At 40.2% G+C, this 20708-nt stretch overlaps 5 protein-coding genes and 1 non-coding gene across 6 annotated transcripts; 2 read left to right on the top strand and 4 right to left on the bottom strand.

Annotated features, from left to right (window-relative positions):
• The first annotated feature begins 3210 nt into the window (after positions 1-3210).
• Positions 3211-7611, top strand: LOC101294472 (golgin candidate 2-like). Its single transcript, XM_004301206.1, has 9 exons — positions 3211-3324; positions 3509-4612; positions 4948-5058; positions 5208-5267; positions 5927-5984; positions 6212-6357; positions 6676-6801; positions 7104-7151; positions 7256-7611. Exons 1-9 carry the CDS (start codon positions 3271-3273, stop codon positions 7592-7594), a joined length of 2046 nt encoding a protein of 681 aa, XP_004301254.1. The 5' UTR covers positions 3211-3270; the 3' UTR covers positions 7595-7611.
• A 121-nt stretch (positions 7612-7732) lies between these two features.
• Positions 7733-9857, bottom strand: LOC101309447 (ras-related protein RABA6a-like). Its single transcript, XM_004299487.1, has 2 exons — positions 9311-9857; positions 7733-8312 (listed from the first exon to the last, which is right to left on the bottom strand). Exons 1-2 carry the CDS (start codon positions 9547-9549, stop codon positions 7868-7870), a joined length of 684 nt encoding a protein of 227 aa, XP_004299535.1. The 5' UTR covers positions 9550-9857; the 3' UTR covers positions 7733-7867.
• Positions 9858-11930: 2073 nt separating this feature from the next.
• LOC101309155 (probable calcium-binding protein CML27-like) lies at positions 11931-12725 on the bottom strand. The gene has a single exon (XM_004299486.1). It carries the CDS (start codon positions 12672-12674, stop codon positions 12162-12164), a length of 513 nt encoding a protein of 170 aa, XP_004299534.1. The 5' UTR covers positions 12675-12725; the 3' UTR covers positions 11931-12161.
• Positions 12726-15178: 2453 nt separating this feature from the next.
• On the bottom strand, positions 15179-17287 carry LOC101294180 (pentatricopeptide repeat-containing protein At3g18020-like). Its single transcript, XM_004301205.1, has one exon. It carries the CDS (start codon positions 17285-17287, stop codon positions 15239-15241), a length of 2049 nt encoding a protein of 682 aa, XP_004301253.1. The 3' UTR covers positions 15179-15238.
• Positions 17288-17439: 152 nt separating this feature from the next.
• Positions 17440-17511, top strand: TRNAG-UCC. Its single transcript has one exon. It is a non-coding gene; the product is annotated as a tRNA-Gly (tRNA).
• A 1650-nt stretch (positions 17512-19161) lies between these two features.
• On the bottom strand, positions 19162-20212 carry LOC101293889 (thaumatin-like protein-like). Its single transcript, XM_004301204.1, has 2 exons — positions 20152-20212; positions 19162-20004 (listed from the first exon to the last, which is right to left on the bottom strand). The coding sequence occupies exons 1-2, from the start codon at positions 20210-20212 to the stop codon at positions 19313-19315; spliced, it is 753 nt and encodes a 250-aa protein (XP_004301252.1). The 3' UTR covers positions 19162-19312.
• Positions 20213-20708: the final 496 nt, after the last annotated feature.

Here is a 20708-nt window from a genome sequence, read left to right as displayed (position 1 = left end):
TATTGAAAATCTGCTACTGTATTCCATTTACTGAAAAATCTCAAAATGAGAGACTTTTCTCTTCTAAAAGCATATTTAATTAGTATATGGTTAGTTTGGTAAATTAAAACATGACACATGACATGCAGAAAAAAGATTATCCTTATTTGTTTAACAACAACACAAATGGATTTATTTGTGTTTCAAATCTTTTTTGAGGATGTATATGTGATTTGCTATTTTTTCTAATGAGATCATCCCCTATGAGAGAACCTGAATAAATTTTTTAGCCAAGTCTAGCAACACCTTTGTCTTTAACTCTTTGAAGCTTGAACCAGGAGCTATACAAAGATCAGTCCCGTTCACCTGGTCAGTAGCTGACCAGGGGGGATCTGCTCAACTACTATAGGATTAGACTATTTTAAATCCAATGGTTAACAGATTAAGAGGCTAAATGGAACTAAAACATTATTTTATTTATTTTTAATAACAATATCATCTATCTTTCTTCTACCTAGATGATTCTTCTCTTAATCTCCCACGTATTCTCTTCTTCTCCCTCTCCTCTCCTCTTCTCACAAAATTCATCAGATTTGTTGGGAACCCAGAAAGGATTCCAGTATGCAAGGCAAGAGTTGTGAATTTTCCAGTATGCAAACCCTGAGTTGTGGATTTTAGGTGTGGATTTTCCAATATGCAAGGCCTGAGTTGTGTTCTTCATCGGAGAATCTGATTTGTTTTTGGTTTGGATTTGACCTATGATATTGATGATGTTTCGGATTTGGCTAATGCGAGCGACTTTAAAACTGATGATGAGCTTGATGTACTATAATCAGATGGGGATGGAGATAATGACATCGAAAGGAGGAAGTGGCTCAACTTAACTGGGTTTTTGTTAGGATTGATTAAAACCCAGTCATAGTAAGTCCCATTGCATCTATGTATTCAAAGGATTCAGAAAGAAACCATCTCATGTGATTTATTTTGTTCTCATCACAAATCTGATGAATTTTAGGAGGAGAGGGGAAGACGATGAAAGAGAAAGAGAGATGATATTGTTATTAAAAAATAAATAAAATAATGTTTTAGTTCCATTTAGCCTCTTAATCTATTAACCATTGGATTTAAAATAGGCTAATCCTACGGTAGTTAAGCAGATCCACCCTGGTCAGCTACTGACCAGGTGAACGGGACTGATACACAGATTATCTTTCACCTAGCTAATCCCATCGAAAAATAAACTTTCACTTAGCTAATAGTACTAGCAAACTTCTACCATGCATTAGTGTATTAGTACACTGAAATGTGACTATAGACTTAAATTTATAAGTCATGAAGAAGCTTATTGAACCATTGTTGATACCCGAAAAACCATGTACTTTGCCACGCAACAATTTGTTATGCAATTCATGCAAATTCTTATAATCTTAGGATTTTAACACGCTAAGCAAATATGCCCATTAATGTGGACCCAAGCCACATCCACGCATCTTTAGGGCTTGCAGAAATGGGTGTGATGTGGAAGGTTACGGAAACGCATAATGCTTATTTGTGAGTTTAATGTCGTTGGTGATTTCGGTCTTGGGCCCAAAATCCAAGCCCAACAACTTAGATCAACAAATGAAATGGTGAACATGCATGAGAATTTGGGATTAGGCTACCATCCTTTCAAACCCAAAAGCCCAAAAGCATAAAACCCACATAGAGAAGCCCAACTATTTTTTCCTACATCAACACATCTATTTTCTGCTTCTACGCCTGATCTATTTTCCCTGCACCAACAAAATACCCGGCTTTCTTCTTCCCCGCAGCACATGAATACAGTCCAAAACAACTCCTCTCTGAATCATAGTCTCATTCTGTTAGAAGAAGCCATGAGACCGGTCAAAAGCTTCCTCCTTCCCCTCAAACAATGATCACACTTCCCAATCTTTCTTGTCTACATCTCCTTGTTTTGTGCTGTCATGATCGTTGTCACCGCAACAACCTTCTTCTTCTGAGAACCACCATCTCGAAGTAAGCTTCTCTTTTCCAGGTTTTAGGGCAAAATCACGTGAATTGAAGCGGGAGTATTTTACCCGGATAATGAGATACTTTAGATCATCAAAACCTTATCCATTGAGCCTATAAAAGGTGAGTCCCTACAGTAGAAAATGGGATGAAGCAAAACCCAAAAAACGCCTACAAACGGCCTTCAAATCCTAAGCATTCAAGCCTTCATGCGTTCAAGCTCCTAGCCAAGTTAACCATCTTCCCAAAACAACCACCTTCAACCTCCGCTTCTCTCGTATATCCTTACCCAGAAACCCTCAATTCTCTCACCTCAATGCGTTTCTAGCTCCCACACCACGTTTCATGCTGTCAAACCCATTTGTTGTTCGAATCACATACAATATTTCCCTTTAATCGGATTATTGGGTCAATCTTGGCCTAGTTGCAATTTAATTCGAAAAAGGACCCTTACAACTATATACAAAGAGTTAAGGATAACTTTTATAGATATATGCTTAATCAAATTAAATCGTAATTATTAAATCTTAAACCCTGAACTAATTATTCTTTAACTGCTGCAGTTTATTATATGACAATTTCTTCCATCAATAAATTGTCAATAACTCCCCTAGAGATTAGAGAGAATTTCGATTGTATCTAAGAGAAGATCACAATTGGAACATTAACTTTTTATCATACATTATGTCACATCAATAAGAGAAAATTCTGAGTTTATCTAGAAAAAGATCAAGATGGATGTGAACATAATTCAGCCAAATTAGTTTGCAGAATGATCACATTTGATCTATATTTTTGACATAGTTTTAATCTATTTACATATTTATGTTAAGTTTGAATTTAACAATGCTTTAAGTTTAGTGAAACATGACATTACAAATACGGCGACGTTTCCACACGCGCCTTATGTCTCCCTCACTCATTAATCCAATGCCACCCACACTTTTTTTTTTTTTTTTAANACACACCACCACTATATANATATGTTAGTTAACTACCGACCGACCACATNTCTACTACNCCNCCGCNNNCTACTACTCTCTCCTCCTCCTCTCCTCCTACCTACTCTCCTCCCTCCCTTTCCCTTTCCTTCCCTCCGTCCGTCGTCCTCCCGTCCCNCTCTCCTAACCAACGTCGTCGTTCGTTACTACTACAACTAAGTCGTCCCTTACCCTAACCTAACGTACGTTCCTTCCTTCCTTCCTCCTCCTTCCTACTCTCTCTCTCTCTCTCTCTCTCTCTCTCTCTCTCTCTCTCTCTCTCTCCTAACTCACTCCGATCATGGCGAATTGGATCTCCTCCAAGCTCAGAGCCGCCGAGAGCATCCTCCAACAGGTACCGCCACCACCACTCTCTCTCTCTTCCTTCCTTCTATTATTAAACGAATCGAATTTTCGAAATCCAAATCGGCGATCTTATAATTTACTTCTAGTTTGATCAGAAATTTCAGACGAATTTTTAGTTTTTGTTTTTGGAGTAATAATGTGATATTCGCGTGATTCTGCAACGTACGGTTCAGATCGATCAGCAAGCGGCGGAGTCGTTGAAGAAGAACGAGAAGCCTCTCGCCGATGGCGACTTGAAGTTGGGAGCTCCGGCGAAAACCGGAGGCAGTGTGCCTCTCAAGGACCAGTTGAAGAAGAAAACCCTAGAAATTAGTGATTATAATGGAAAATTAAGGAGCGATCCGAGCTTTAGTATTGTTAATAGCACCAGTTATAGTAATAGTAGTCATAATAAGGATAAAGAGATTGTAGGAAAGGCGAAATCGAAGCCTCTTAGTGATAGTGACTGGACTCAGCTCCTTAGTGCACCTAATCCGGCACCGGCAGCTACTTCTACATTGAGTCGTGGCAATGCCGTGAGGGGTTTGAGGAAGGATGGTAGGAGGCAGGGAAGTGCAGGTTCTGGTTCCAATTTGTCGGTTTTGGAGGTTAAGAAGAATCAGAAGATTGTTGGTAGTAGTAATGGTGTGAAGTCGGTGCAGAGAGCCGGGGTTGGGGAAGGTAGGAAGTTGAATAGGAGAGTGAGTGATGGGGAGGAGTCTGGTTTTCCATATTCAGCAAGGAGGTCTCCAGCTGGTGAGTTGAAGAGTGATGGTAAGGTTATGGAAGGAGGAGAGTTGGAGTATAGGGAATTGGGAGTGGACACTTCAATTGAAGTGAAAGGTAAGGGAAGTGAAGACAATGCTGGAGCTCTTGATACGAAGGAGCTTTCTTTGGAGGGTCCTTTAGAGTCAGTAAAGAAAGATGAAGGGTTGTCTGACAAGAAGATTGTTGCCGAGAATATGAGAAATCAGCTGAGAAATAGTACTGTCAGGGGTAAGCCTGAGTCCAGTGAAGTGTCCAGGAGTTCTACCTCCGAAGACTTAAAGAGAGGTTTTACTTCAGTAACTGATGGCAGCTCTGAGTCTGACTCAGACTCCGGTTCAAGTTCTGATTCTGAAAGCGAGCGTGCGAAGGAGGAAAGGAGAAAGCAAAGGGAGAAGATTCTAGCTGAGAAAGCAGCTGCTAAAGCTGTGGAGGCCATTAAAGAGCGAGAAAATAATGTTGCCAGATTGGAAGGGGAGAAACAGAGCTTGGAGAAAATGCTTGAAGTTCAAGTGAAGGAACAAGCACAAGAGGTAAGAAAAAGTTATTAAATTTTCTGGTTTTTATCCTTTGGTTTCTTACTTGTTCTTGTTCCATGTCATAATAAGTAGTCGGAACTGTTTTGTGTGTGCTTCAAACTATGCATAACATGTTGAGCAGTTTCCGTTTTTAAATAACGAATCACCTGCATCCTATATGTTTCTTACAACCATGGTAACTTGGTGATAAGTCGTACATTTGTTTGAATGTTAAGGTGATGAACACAATGTCATTTTTCTTCCCACCAATAGTTTGTTTATGTATTGATTCTTGTTAACATATCTTTTTCCATGAAAAGTTAATCCTTATAAACTCCTTGCTGCTTCAGGCTTCAAAGCTACAAATGACTATGATGGAAACCATGGAAGCGGCTGATATAGAGAAGCAGAAACATAATAGTACTAGAATGGAAGCCTTTGTGCGTTTGGCTAAACTTGAGGTGCGACAACCTTCATCTGTTACATTCTAATATTATTGGCTTTCGTCTTCTGCCTCTACATCTAGAAGCAGAAGAATTCTTGCTCTTTTGAACTTAGTTTCCCGTATTTGGACGGATTTTCTTATTACCAAGTGTCAAAATGGTTGCAGACTGCAAATGCTGATCTTGCGAAATCCCTAGCTACTGTGCAGTGGAATCTCGAACAGGAGGTATGGTGATATCTTAATTGGACGTTTCCTGTGGTGCAATCTATATTTGATCTGTTAATTGATATTTTGAGCACTAGATAATGTCCAGTGGTTTAATTGCTCTTAAGGTGCAAATGCAGTAGCTGAAATAGTATTTGTATGAACATCATTGCTTATTCGTGGCCTTAAATCCTTATTAGCTTCTCAGTTTGGTATTTGGTGATTTGAACCTTGCTCTGTGGCATTTTGAGTGCTTGAATGCAGTGTCTAATACTTGTCTGTAATAATGTAATATTACCGATATTTTACTTAATTACAATCTTTTTCAATCTGTAATGTGTAGGATAGATTTTCCCAATCCACCAACTGTTTTACGTTCATGTTGTTGCTGCTTGTTTTTGGTAATTTCTCTATATCTGTCTCAACTTATGGTTTTACTCTGTTGTAAACTATGATAATTTTAACCAGATTCAGCCTTAAAAATTTCAACTTACTTCCTCATCAATTTTCTTGTTCTCTTTGTTACACCATTCAGAAGTTGTGCTGTTTAGTTTTCCAGTTAAACATATTATCCTTCAGGATGTATGCATCTTTAGTAAAGCTTTTTGCCAATTTGTAGAACGATTCATGAGTACTTATCACAGTTGTTAACTCTTTCTTGTTTTATTTGTCCGATCTAGGTCAATCATGTAGCAGAACTTCGACAGCAAGTTGACTTAAAAGAAGTTAGCGATGAAGGTACTTTCTTTCAATCACATAGTAATGGTTTATGCACAATGGCACTTTGCTTCATGAAATTTTGGTGGTACCATGTTGTTTTTCTTCAGAGGTGTTTGCTGGGTTCCAGCAGTAAAATATAAAGCACATAAGACCATGTACAATTTACCTGTAGCAATTAAGATGAAACCAATTCTGTTACCGGTTTGTTAGTATAATTCCTTGGAACTCTTTTTTCTTTATCGTAGAACTCAGGAGGAAGATCTCTGATACTCATCAGACTGAAATATCCTTAAAGAAAGTAGGAGCTCCAAAAGGACTTGAACTTGAGCGAGAGATTTTGGAGGCAGAGTATGCTATTGTAAATGATAAAGTTACACGACTGCAAGATAAGGTTTGTGTATTTCCTTTTAGTTATGTCAAATTTGATCATGTCTTTTTCTCTCTTCCTCACCGCTCTGTCTATGCTACATTTACTTAGGTATAGGAAACATGCTTCACACTTTGATCATGTCTTTCTCTCTCTTCCATTAGTGTTGATCCGTCATGGTGTGAAATCATGTGTTTCTTAGTTGAATTGCCCCTTTACTCTGATGGGCCTGAGTTTAACCTTTGTATCTATATTTTCTTTATATTTCATATGTTGTATAAATTTGTGATTTTCCATATCACCGGGTCTAAAAGAAAGAAAAATTATATCTCTACATTTCAGGCAAAGAAGCTGGAAGCAAACATTGAAATGACAAGGAAAGAGATGGAAGATCCAACGGATCTAGAAATTGAGCTCAGGCGAAGACTTTCTCAGATGACTGACCATTTGATTCAGAAACAGGCCCAGGTTTGTTATTTTTCGAATTTCATGGGTCCATTCAACATTAGGTGTGGCAGTTTACATGTATAAGTCAATTGTTTGTTGATAGGAAAATGAAATGTTTTTTAAAATGAAATATTACAGAACTCAGAGAAACAACATGTCTCTGAGACAAATCAAAGCTAGGATATAAATAGTATTATTTACACAGAGCTATCACCTTTAAGTGGTCTGTTTTCATTTTGACATTTCTTTGTTTCTTGTGAGTCTAGATTGTAATGTACATATTCTGTGGTTTATTGAAAAAGTATAATCCCTTATTCAACCAGGTTGAGTCTCTCTCCTCAGAGAAGGCAACTCTTCAGTTCAGAATAGAGGTATGTTGATTTTGCTGATAACCCCTTCTGCAAAATGTGCACGATAGAAGTGTGCTGATATAACAGAAACTAAAACTGAACATGTGATTGTATGTATTCTGCAGACAGTTTCACGGTTCCTAGATGAAGGCAAATCAATGACCGAATTTTCTGCTACGCCATACAGGGACATAGAATCAGGCAGGCCACTATTTGAAGACAGACTCCGTTCAGGCCGGGAGCACCTAGGTTCATTGCTTCAGCAATTGGAGTCCATTTTCATGGCCGGAGCAGTGTTTTTAAGGAGGAACACGACTGCAAGATTATGGTCTGTGGTATACTTTGTTTGCCTCCATTTCTGGGTTATTTATATTCTTATGTCCCATTCTCAAGCATCAAATGAGATCAAATCTGGGGCAGTGATATCCTTGGAAAACATTAATAACAACACTTCAGGTGTATAGTTCCATCTTTTTATACCAATTTTTTTTTTTTTTGCTTCCTTTGCCTCAGTTTTCAAGAGTAAAAAAAGAGTACATAGGACAAAGAAAAAAGAAATCATAGAGATAGAAACAGGGGCCATCATAGAGAGATATAAAAATGGAAAATGCGAATCAATAAATCGGGATCTGAGTATGACCAATCCGAAAGAAATCAAAATCAAAATTCTTCAATTCTATACAAGCTCTCTCTCTTTCTCACTCCCATGGAGTGTACATAAGAGCTGAACAAAATTATCATGAGCAACAATAACTTGATTGTTTAGTAGCCGTGACTTCACTATCATCATCAATATGTATGATTTCTTTCGCAGACTGAAGACTTGCACTAGTTTGATCATCCATTTTGGTGTCCAAAATCTTTTGGCTCGTTATTTCGTGAATCTTAGAAATCATATCCAAGAATAGTCTCTCGACGTTCACATTCTCTAGAGCTGAAGTTTCCATGAAACATATCCCTTCTGCCTCTGCAAAATTTTTACCTTCTTCCTCGGTGACCTCTCTCGAGTAACTCAAATCCGATTTGTTCCCCACAAGAACTATAACCATATCGGAATTACCATACTCGCGGAGCTCACGCAACCATTTATCCACATTGTCGAAGGATTTTCGCCGTGTTATGTCATACACTAGTATCGAACCTAGCGCTCCACGGTAGTATGAACTGGTGATCGCTCTGAATCTGCATCACAAGTACATTGTTTAGGAAGCAAGAAATGTAAACTGTAAAGTGTAAGTTTTCCCAGGCTTTTCTTTCTGTTCAGATTTTAGAATGATGAGCTTGACCACGCCACAATCACATTGGATTAAATTAATACTAAGGTCATAATTCTGTTTTTCCATTATTAGTCCAAAGTGAAAAGAACATGTTTCTACCTCAAGAATCCAAGGTTGACATCATAACACAAAAGCAGGTGAAAAAAGCACAGAGGGCATGGTTTACTGTTGTTTTACTAAACCAGTAGAAACCTCACGGGTGATGATTTGGTTTCTGTAAATATGTTTCTTTTTCTTCTTTTTCGTTAACTCATTTTGTGGTTATCTCTTGGCAATTGGCAGTCATCACTAGCAAGAACTACAATGACAGACATCTAAAGGAATTAAGTACTTAGCTTTTATTTTTTTTGGTAGAAAAGTACTCAGCTTTTGAGTATTGAATACAACTATTTTCTTGTTGAACTTTTTATGTTCATATTTGCAAATTAAAAAAGATTGAAGTTTATGTATATTAGGCAGATGGTCCCTAGCTGAGATTATATTACGTTCATAATAATAGAAATTAGTAGTATTTTTGAACACTTAATGGGACCAAAACTAAATCATCAAAAAGTAGGCACGGTTGAGCAGTAATGTTCAAAACTATAATTCATCAGTTGCTTCAAAAGATGAGCAAACTTTTAAACATCAAAACATGATTTAGAAAAATGAACATCAAGTTTTGATGATTTTTTCTCTTCTAAACAGATTTCGGCATGCCGATTAGTTCAGTGATTCAACTTGTTTGATCCAAGCAACAGAACATATATAGATCATAAAGAGGGTATTTAATTTTTAGGTTAAATTCAGCTAAACGTGCATGGTGTTCATACTTATAACTTGAAGAAAAATCTTTGGCATACAATTCTGCAAATGAATCAAATGGATGATTACAGAACACGATCAAGTTCATGTTCGACATACCTTTCTTGGCCGGCAGTGTCCCATATCTGAGCCTTGACGAGTTTATCACCAACCTTGATATTCCGGTAAGCGAATTCGACACCGATGGTGGGCTTGGAATCCAGCCGGAATTCGTCTTTGGAAAACCTGGACAGCAAGTTTGATTTCCCAACTCCAGAGTCCCCGATCAAAACCGCCTTGAACAGATAATCACAGTCTTCATCAACGGAATCCGCCATGAACACCGATGAGTTCTTCATAACTAGTTCCTTAAGCAACAAGGATATAAGGAATTACTAATGGAAGCTAAGAAGGGAAACCAGTTACGCAACAAATTGTGGAAGAGGGGAAAGAGATGCTCAATTAGAGAAATGAGAAAGAGTCATGCTCTCTATCACTGCTCAAATATATTTATATATGTGTGTATGTGTGATATGTCCAAATCCAAGCCATGAGGGAGGTGAAATCCATTGGCAATGGCTTTTTGGAGGGTACTGAGCCTTGAACATGTGAAACCATCGAAAACGACATTATGGGTGTTTTCTCATGTTGTCGACCGCATTAAGCTATCGATCTAGCTTAGTGCTCTCCTGTCATTAACAAACTAGCTGATTGAGGCAACAACAAAGCTTCATCTTTACCCAAAGTCCATCTCTCCTCACTATTCCTAATTATAACCCCCTTATCTGTACATATTTTTGTATTTTCAATTTTTAATTCTTAGATGGGATCTATTCATTGGCTCCGGATTTCAATTTTGACAAACAATCATCGGGTTACAATTCGATTACATAAATAACGCTCACACAGTCTACCAATTGACCAAATATTTGTGATTCTGAAATTTAAAACCGAGAGTTAAGATTAAACAAACAATTTCATGTCTTTTAATCTCGACTTTTGAAATTAAAAATAACAACAAATACTTCATAACTTTTTTTTGTTGATAATGTAGAAAGAGGACAACAAAAATTCTTCATGACCTTGTGATCATCATTGTGTATTATATTATACCAGTCTGCTGAGATAATTTAAAAAAAATTGCAATGCCTTGTTCATCATTCCAAATTCTTTGTATACAGAATTGAGATGTGACACTGGGTTGGTGTACACATGTGGCAGTTGCACTATGGTGTCAGCCAGCATTGGGCCGCTCTGTGGTTATGTATATATTGAGGCATTCAGCTAGGCAGCATTGGATTGGGCTTATAGAAGCAGCATATGGGTAAATAGGTGTAAAGAATGAGTGGGGACGTGGGGTGTCCAAACTTTCTCATCCCAATCCATCCTTTGCCTTCATCTTCGTTCATCAACATTGTGACTTAACGTGTTAATTCTCTCATTAGCAAAAGTGTTTGGCTTTGATGCTCATCTTTCTATATTGGGTTGGTCAACCACAAACATCCAATATTACCAAATTAAACCTTTTGGCTATTGCTGGGTGATCCAGAAGGTCTCATGGGCATTGTGCTATACTTCCAAATTGACGATATCCATATTGCCAAGTTTTTGTTTTGATATGCTAAAAAAAAATCAAATTTGGGATCATTCTCATAAGAAACCAATGGTTTCCTAAAGACCCATGGTTGGTCATTAACCTCCAACACCTATACCTCCAAATTTGTGAATGTAAAACAGGACCACGAATCCCCGATGGTCCCTGGAATTTCCTTTCCTGGGTTGTCTGCAGCCCTCCACTTGCAAATCTACCCTACGCTTTCGAATACTTAATTAAGGAGGATTGTGTACGTGTGTTCTTTGAACAGCCATAGCCTTCCTCCACAGAGATGGCCTAGAAAGACCACCACTGCCACATTAGGTAGAATCGTCTCACAAGTCTTAACCACATTTTGAAAACGCTACCAACCCCTTTGGCACTAATAATAATACAAGCCAGATTGGCAAAGTGAAACTCTTTGAAAAACTAGAAGGGAAAGAATGACCAAGTCTCCGATTAGTGATCAAAAAAGGTTTCTAGCCCAAGTCTTTCAGGTTCTAAAAAGATTATCAAATTAGGCCCCCTAAACTATTTTAGGCTTAGTTGATAAAAGGACACGTATCTCACTTGTTTATTCATTCATACTCCGCGACATGTTTGACCCGCTTAACAATCGTCCCCCATATCACAACTATTTACATCACCAGCACGGCAGCACTATCCTACAAATTCCAAACACCTACTTTTCCAACTCATACTTTTCCTCACCAATTTGATTTCATCATAAGAATCCTCCTCACTCCTTCACCTAGATAACTCCTCCTCCCCATACCCATTTTTGTTCACCGCTGGATCCATAATTTAGTTTTCGATACGCAACCGGATGAAAATGAACTGATACCGCTACCTAATGTCCCAATAGTGAAAGACTCAGCTTTGAAATTAACGAGGAACAAGGGGTGGGTTGCATTGGAATGGCAGGTTTGTAAATAATCTCAAAATTATGGGTTTCTGTCAATGTAGGTCAGTCTACGAATTACGTGTTCCCAAAGTCCCCCATTACACAGCCTCCCAGGCACGCCGTCCACCACCGAGGCTCTTCTTCTCCGAAAATTCAAAACAAGAATAAAATCCACAACGCGATAATATATCCATTCAACGAATCAAATTCCAAAATTCCAAAAAAAAAAATACAAGAACATAGAGAAATAGTGATTTGCATAAGAGATCGATCCCATAAGTACATGAAGAAAAGGTGAGATTAATCCCTTTTTTCACAGATCCACTAAGCATATCTAAACCCGGTACTACTATTATTTTCATAGCATTTTACGAAAGTTGAACCCTAATTTCACCTTCACAGAGATCCAGAAATTTAATTTAGAGATCTAAATTCATCTAAGATTCGAACTACTACCTTGTGAAAACTAGACCTCACGCGCCGTTAGAAGCGACGGTGCCGGCGTTGCTGGCGCTGTTGTTGCTCATCATCTTCTTGAACTCCTCGAAATTCACATTGCCGTCGCCGTCGGCGTCAACGGTCTGGATCATGCGGTTGCAGTCCTCGACGGAGCACTTCATCTGGAGGCGGTTGAGGACGAGGTGGAGCTCTTCGGCGGAGATGAGGCCGTTGCGGTCCTGGTCGTAGAGATCGAAGGCTCCCTTGAGCTCGGCAGAGGAGCCGTCAGGGGAGCCGGCCACCCAGAAGGCGTTGAACTCGTCGAGGCAGATGAAGCCGTCGCGGTCGGTGTCGAGTTCGACCATCACGCGCTGGAGCTCGTCTTCGCCGACGTTGGAGCCGAGGGCCTTGAGGACGTTGCCGAGCTCGGAGACGGAGATCCTGCCGTCGCCGTTGGTGTCGAAGCTCTTGAAGACGCGGCGGACCTCGTCGGTGACGATGGGTTTGGCGTCGGCGGGGGGAGGGGTTGGGGTTCCGTTGGAAGCCATGGATGGATTTTCTGCTCTGGTTTTGTTTTAGAGAGAGAAATTGGGAATCAGGGATTTTGGTGATTTGGGAGAGAGAAATGAGGAAGGTGCGTATTTATAGAGGAGAGGTTTACGCGTTGAGAGGGAAAGGAATTTTTTGAGCCACCTATAAAAATGCCGCCAAGAAAGGCGGGGAAAATTATAAAATATGAATATAATAAGGGACCTTCAAAATAAATAAATAATGAAAATTGTAATGGTAGATTTGGAAAATAAATTAGTAGACATGATGTTTTTCATTTTTAGTCAGATGAAGTTAACAATTAGAATCTTCAACGGACCAATTTCATATAAAAATGAAAGAACAAAAAAAAAACAGTTAAATTTTGATATTTATGTTAGAATCTAAAACTGGCATTTGGAGACATTTTTTCGTTAATTTTCTACAACCTTTGTCGGAAATTGAGATGCTATGAGTCTCTTCAAAAGAAATTTTAGTATGTTACAACTATAATACTAGTGGTACTCATTTCATATGTTTTTATGCAGGATTTTTTCTTAAATTCCTCACTCATCTCTATTTAGCCACTCTCAGGTAGATAAAGTTTATCACGCACACTACACCAATATGTACTTATCCTTGACAATAAGAAGATCTCTATAGATATTGATATTAGTATGTCATTCCATTTTGAGATGATCAATAATATGTGAATAAAATACATGACACATGCTTGTTAAAATCGGCAACGTCAATATATACGTTCTTCTACGCGCACAAGATCTCAAATAACATGACAAAATGTATTAACGAAATAAAATTATTCATATAAATTAATAATCGACCATGATATTAATCAGAATTCTTTCTTCTTCAAATTAATAGAATTAGCTCATTTTCTTATCAACTCAAAAACCTCGAAATGAAATTGAAAACGATGTGTAAAAAGGTAGAAGAAGGGAATCTGGGCCGGGGGTAAGGGACTTTTACAATAAATGTGGCGTGTGGGATCGAAGTGATACGCGGTAAGGGGCTTTTTGTGGGGAAGTTGGGAGGAAAGCGATGGCCTAGCCTGATGGCAGTTATTGTAGAATTATGGGCACACTCTCTGCGTGTCCTCTACTGTGATCGTCATCCCACATGCATAACCTCCACAACAAGCGAGTGTAAATAGCGTGCACCATTTTTTGGTAAACGTAGTTTCTTTAGTATTGTGCCCGGCCCATGTGCCATGACGAACGCTCCAGCGACGCACTCGGTTTGTACGCGTTATTGTACTACAAAATGCTGATACCAACACGTACTTGTATTATGCTCATGATGTTGACGGAAAACAAATATCTCTTACTTGCCGAGACCAAGACTTTCTGTTTATTCATTGACTAGGATTTGTACCAGCTAGAGTATGTTTGCGACTTTAATTATATTCAAAAGTCGGAAGTTGTTAGATTAGCTGAGTTTAGTAGCATGTTATAATAGACACACAAATCGCGTTTGTGTCTGCAGTAACACATTATTAGAAATTTGAATAAGCTGGAAGCACAACACTGGTGATATTTTTCAAGTATTAAATCGAAGGGAGCCATTCTAACGAGAACCCTTAAGTTAAGGACTAATTGAAGATTTTTCGGCTTATCCCGCTTTTCGATCTTATATCCACATCTTAACCGTTCAGTTTATAGATATTTATAAATGAATCATTTATGCAAATTTTCAGCCATAATAAAAATCGTTAAGGCATTCATAAATGTGATTTACTAATTATGAACTTGAACGGTTCATGTTTGATAGATTTGGTTCGTCCATCAATTTGATCTAGTTTGTTATCTTAACGATCACCGATTCGGCTGAAAATTTGTAAGAATGATCTAATCATATAAACCTAAAAACTAAACGGATGAGATGCCAAGCTGTGATTGAAAAATAGGTCTTTTAAACCATAAACCGAAAAGTCCTTAACTAGTTCTCATTATAGAGGTCCTCACTAGAAAGACTCCCTTGAATCGAAAACAATAGGTAGGTATTGTGATTTAGTTCATTGTCAGTAAGGCATCAGTTGGATTCGAAAATTAATCAGAATGGCAAATCAGTATACGAAGTTATAGACAGTCGATGATGATTCGAAGTTACAGACAGTCGATGATGATTCGAAGAGGGTTTACTTCTGTGATGTACATTTACAATGGAGAAAACCTGAATACTAATCTACAAAATGCAAGAATCCAACGAAAATGGAATTGTAGACAAAATTTGGACTTGGTAATGAGTCCAATACGGGGCTGTTGAGAGATATGTATTCAACTCATACCAGTCAAATCTCTTATCTTTCGGATCAGTATGTCATTATTCATATGAATCAATGATCTGTGAGCAACTTGACCCAATGTGTGTACCTTCTCCTCTGTGGACTGGGAAATGGACCGTCCATTATCTCCTTCAACTGTGTCGTGGAGGCAACTCATGCAAGCTAGTCATTTCCAGTTCCCTTTAATCTTTTCATTTCACACGATGCCACCCCATTGTCTCCTCTTTATGACGGTTCTTCTTTAAGGTGTGCTCCATTATCACATATATTCCTGTTCACCTATCCATGCGGTCGACTTCTTGATTGTGAATCCTCATCATCCCCAAATTCTTTCCTTGCATTCCCATGAAACTTATCAAGAATCCTCCATGTTACAGAATCTGGAGACAACCCATTTCTTTTCATCTCTCTTACGACTTCATAGGCCTCTTTCTTGAGACCTAATTTGCAAGCAGTGTCGATCACAATGTTGTAACTGAATATATTCGGAGAGACCCCAGAGTCTACAAGTTCGTAAAGGAAATGACATGCCTCATCAAAATTTCCTGAATGGCAGATCCCTTTGATGATGGCCGCATATACAAAATTGTCATGGATCTGTGAGGGCCAAATAACGTCATCCCAAAACCTTTTAGCCTCTTCTAGCTGATCAGACTCACATAACCCATCAATAATAATAGTGTAAGTGGTACTGCTAGCAGCCACACCCTCAGTTACCATGCCATTAAAAATCTCCATTGCTTGCTTTCCTTGATCAAGTTTGAACAAACCACGAAGAACAGCATTATATGTCACAACATTAGGGCGAAAACCTTTCTGAGGCATCACATCATGCAGTATATAAAGAGCTTCTTGCGTTCTACCAACATTTAACAAACCATTTATGATAGTTGTGAAGGTCACTACATTTGGCGCGCAAAATTTTCCGGTCATCATATCATCCAGTACCTTTAAAGCTTCTTCCACTCTCCCCATCTTGCAGAACCCATTGACAACAATGTTCAGCGTGATCACATCAGGCTGACATTCTGTCTGGAGCATCGAAACAAGCGTGTTCAAGAGCTCAGTAGTGTTATTAGCAAGACACAGAGCTCTCAAATATATATTATACATCCTGGTTTTGTCCACTCTTTCCTTCCTCAACATATATTGAAGAACTTGCCACGCCTTGTCAACGTCTGATTCTTGGCACAGACCTTCCACTAGAACCTTGTAAGTGTACTCCGACGGCAAGTAACCAAACTCAATTCCTTCCTCTAACAACTGGTAAGCCCTCATAACACCTCCCTCTCCTTCCTTGGTCAGTCCATGCACAATACAATTATACGACGTTACGCGTGGCACAAACCCTCTATGCCTCATGATGTACACAATCCTCGACGCCCCATGATATCTTCCGGCTTTACAAAGCGAATCGATCATCTGCCCATAAGCAAACTCCTCATTCACACTCTCCCCCTGCGGCCTATCTTCCGCAATACCGAAAACTTCTTGAAAATACCCTTCTCTACACATGGACTCAATCAAATTCGAAAAAGCAGCATTTTTCACAAGAGTGTCATCTTCACCCTTCATTGCCTCCCATAACTTCCCCATCATTTCCACCGCACCCCGAATATCCCGCTTCCGAAGAACTCCACTAATCAAAACACTATAAGTCATCGAATTAGGCGCTACTTCTCTCTCACACATTTCATCAAACACCTTGTGTGCATGACTTAACTCGCCCATTCCGCAGTACCCATTGATCAACGTTGTATAGGAAACCGCATTCGGGCAATGCCCTCTGCTCATCATATCAAATAGTACTGTATGAGCCTCACTGGGCCGCCGGAGCGAGCAGAGCTGATCCATCAGACGGTTGTAATTGACCAAAGAGGCAACGAAATCAGGCTTTAAATGACTCAAGAGGCGAAGAACATTTAAGGTGGTGTGCGGGGTTTGGGAATCGAGGAGGCGAGCGATGATGACGTTGCAAGTGCGCTGGTCAGGGACGCAATCGGAGTGGATGGAGTTGGCAAAGCGGTGGTGGGCTTCGTCGAAGCGGTGGGAGTCGCAGAGAGCGTGTACGATGGAGGTGAGGTTGAGGGGGACGGGGCGGTAGCCACGGAGGTGGAGGTGGTCGAGGAGGTGGAGGGCTTGGTCGACATTGCGGTGGCGGGTGCAGAGGTGGTGGATGGTTTTGGTCCAGTAGGGTGTGTTGTCTACGCTGATTTGGTCGAGGTGAGAGGCTGAGGTGGAGTAGTGTGTGAAGAAGAAGGTGAGGGGGATGGTTAGGGTTTTGGGGGTGATTGGGGTTTTGGGTGAGGGTAGAGTTGTGAGGTACATGGTGCTTGCATGGTTTTAGTTTTGGGTGTAAAGTTGTTTTGAGAGGTTTCGTTTGAAAACCAGGCCATTGCTATGCCCAGTACAAAAATGAGCAAGAATAAAACAAAATAATAAGGATCTGGAGATCTCGTAGCAGTTTCCTTTCAAGCCTCGCGTCTGTAGTCCAACGGTTAGGATAATTGCCTTCCAAGCAATAGACCCGGGTTCGACTCCCGGCAGACGCAATGTTTTTTTTTTTTTGGTAGTTGTGAATTTGAGTACTTTGTTTCGTCGATGAACAAGCTGGGATTTTAGTAACCGTGGCACTAAATCAGTAAATCTAGCCATGTTCTTTTTTTTTTTTTTTTTTTTTTTTTTTTTTAATAATCTAGCCATGTCTATTATGTAAGCTGAGTTGTTTATAAGATGAGATTCCACTTTAAGATTAGTACAATTGGAGAACCGAATTCTTTGCATCGTCTATGAACAAGATGAGATTTTTGTAAATCGCGTCACTAAATCAAGCTACTTTTGTTTAAGCTGAGTTTTTAGTAGGCTGAGATTTCACTTGGTTTTGAGTTTGTTGTGTGAGCTGGGAATTCACTTGGCGATTTTTACAAGATCCGTAAGTCTAATATCTATAAATCAGGTTTAGGTTAAAATGCGACATTGACCTAGTCAATTCGAGAATAAGTTATAAATATTTTTGTAGGTCTAGAGTAGGCCTCATCATGAGCCGGGCTAAGGCGGCCCTACCCTACCCTAAATTTTAGGGCCCGGTAGGGTCGGGCTGGGGCTCAAATATTCAAGCTCTTGCCCACCCTTAAAGCCTATTTCACTAGGGCTAAGAGGGCCGAGTAGGGCCAGCCCTTTGAATAAGGCTAAATATGGCCGAATATGACGTCATTTTGTTTAACGTAATAAATTCATGAGTTTTAATTTTTTTTTCCTCAAATATTTCCTCAAGGGATATATGTGATACAATACCCTATTTTTAGTCATATTTAACATACATATACATTATATTTAACTTAAGACATCTAGAATTATTAATCTAAGTAGTTATATTCATATATTTCATTAACTATCTCTCTAAATCACCAAAAATAAATTGTTATTTAACAAAAAAAATACAAATTAAAGAAAAAAAAACTTACAAAATTAGTTGTGTTGTATAAAAAAAATAAGAAACATATTAAAAACAATAGAAAATAAGTAATTATTAGGGCCGGGCAGGGCTTGGCTCTAAATGGCTCAATAGGGTAGGACCGGGTTTCATTTGCTTGATAAGGGGCCCTACCCTAATTGAAAAAAGGCTAAGGCCGGCCCGCCCTAACGGATGGCCGGGTATGACTTCGGCCCTATAGGGTAAGGCGGGGTAGGGCCAAATGATGAGGCCTAGTCTGGAGAATGTTATAGTTGAATAACATTACAACAGTTGTAATGTCTCCATAATTGTTCAATTTGATTTTTGTGTATGATCTTTTTAAAAACATGTACGCTTTACATTTTAAGCAACATTACTCGAGTTATGATGAACAAGCCGCATTTGAAACCATGCTTCCCTCTCTCTCCGCCCTCAATGCCTTTTGATTTATAGAATGAACCGCGTAATTGCATAAATCATGGAAACAATGCACGAATCGAAGGGGCGCATGGCCGCAAAGTTCAAAAGCTCCTACAATGGCGATCCATGCCCAAGGATCAGGCCCACCCGGCCCACATCCCCACCATCCTCTTTCCCTCCCTTTCATGATGAACCTGCTCGATGAGGAATGATAAATCATCCATACTTATAGTACATTTCTAATTAAGAAGCCATTAATTAATTTCAACCCTTCTTAATCATTTGCACTAAATCGGTACGCTAAGAGATATGATGAAACACAGAATATCGGTCGGTGTTACCAAAACGCCCTTCATCTTCTTCATAGCATTACATAAAAAAAACACAAACACAGTCATGGAAGCTAAGCAACAGTTGCGAGGTGCAACACTAATCTTAATTAACCGAGATTACTACTACTACAAACTAGCGCTAACTAATCAACGGTGGCCATGGCGAGGGCAGAAGGTGACCACATAGTTTCCCCTGGTGCAAGTAGCAATGCTGGTGGGATCATCATAAGCATAAGAATAAGCTCTCGGGCACGCCGTCTTGAATATCCGGGAATACGCCGTTGGCTTACACGACTGCGGGCTCCCGTAGCTTCCGGTACAGCAATACCTCGGCGAGTTAAACGCAGAGCACGCGCTTTTACACGCCACCACGCGCCGGTTATCATGTGACCTCACCTGCAGCCCCACCGGACACATCATATTCAGGTCGCTGACGCACCCGGCGTAGCTGCACTTGCCGGAGCCCTGGTAGGGTGTGATGGAGATGGCGAGGTTGTACCCATCGACCAGGCTGACGTCATAGAAGTCCTGCTCGTGGCCGAGGGTGATCTCGGCGAGGGTGGCGGGAGGGGTGCCGCCGAGGCCGGAGCAGTAGAGGTTGCCGCCGCAGTCGCCGGTGGCGCAGCGGCCGCGGCCGGAGGCGTCGAAGGCGCAGCCGTGGCGGCCCCAGAAGCGGCCGGACCAGAGAGGAGGGAGGTGGAGGGTGGTGGCCTTGTTGGGTGGGAGAGTGAAGCCGCCTTTGGCGAGGATGGGCTGGCCGGCGCTGGGTTGGATTCCCGGCCAGACTGGGTGGGAGCATTTGTTGACGAAGGTCATTGTGGTGGCCGAGACATCATCGACTGCAACAAGAAGTACCCAGTTCAAAAAAGTGAGTTCATTTTAGTGAATTTTAACAGTTTAATCTACCTCTACATTTTGGATTTGCTGTGAAAATTTGTGTTTGTGCAATTGTGCAAAGATAGTGTTGATGTAAGAAGCTAGCTTACCAAGAATGTGGGCAAACAGGAGAGCGGAGAGCAGGAGGAGAGTGAGGCTAGGCCTCAGCATTGGAGCCTTGGGACTGGTGCTAGTGCTTCAAGACAAGCTTGAAGAAATTGAACTGGGTTCTTTCTTCTTGTGGCAAAGCCCTTCTTGGGTTTATAAAGAGAAGGAAGGAAGTAAAGTTAAGATGTGAGGGAGTTGATAGCAATGGGAAATTGGAGAAGACCCTCGATTGAAATTATACTGGGATCTTTTTGAATCACTGTGGAAACCAATGTGAGTAGAGTGAAGGAGTGGCACTGTGGCAGGGCTACGAGCAATTACAAGAGGAGGGGGGTGAGCTTAGTGAGTGGGTGTGTGATAGATCTGCTCAAATTTCAAGGGGATGTCAGTGGGGAGGAGTTTGTCTGCATCTTGGTAAAAAGAAGCCTATGCTAGAACACATTCACATGTTGGGTTGTACCCTGCGAGGCTCTTTAGGAATCAAAAAAAAGAAAGTGGTGGTGCCCAGTCAGTCTTTCTTTTCTATCGTTGCCCTATTCTGCAATGTTATAATTTTGCC

Source organism: Fragaria vesca, linkage group LG5, assembly GCF_000184155.1.
Source record: "Fragaria vesca subsp. vesca linkage group LG5, FraVesHawaii_1.0, whole genome shotgun sequence".
NCBI classification, from domain to species: Eukaryota; Viridiplantae; Streptophyta; class Magnoliopsida; order Rosales; family Rosaceae; genus Fragaria; species Fragaria vesca.
This window is presented reverse-complemented; position numbering and strand designations above follow the sequence as displayed.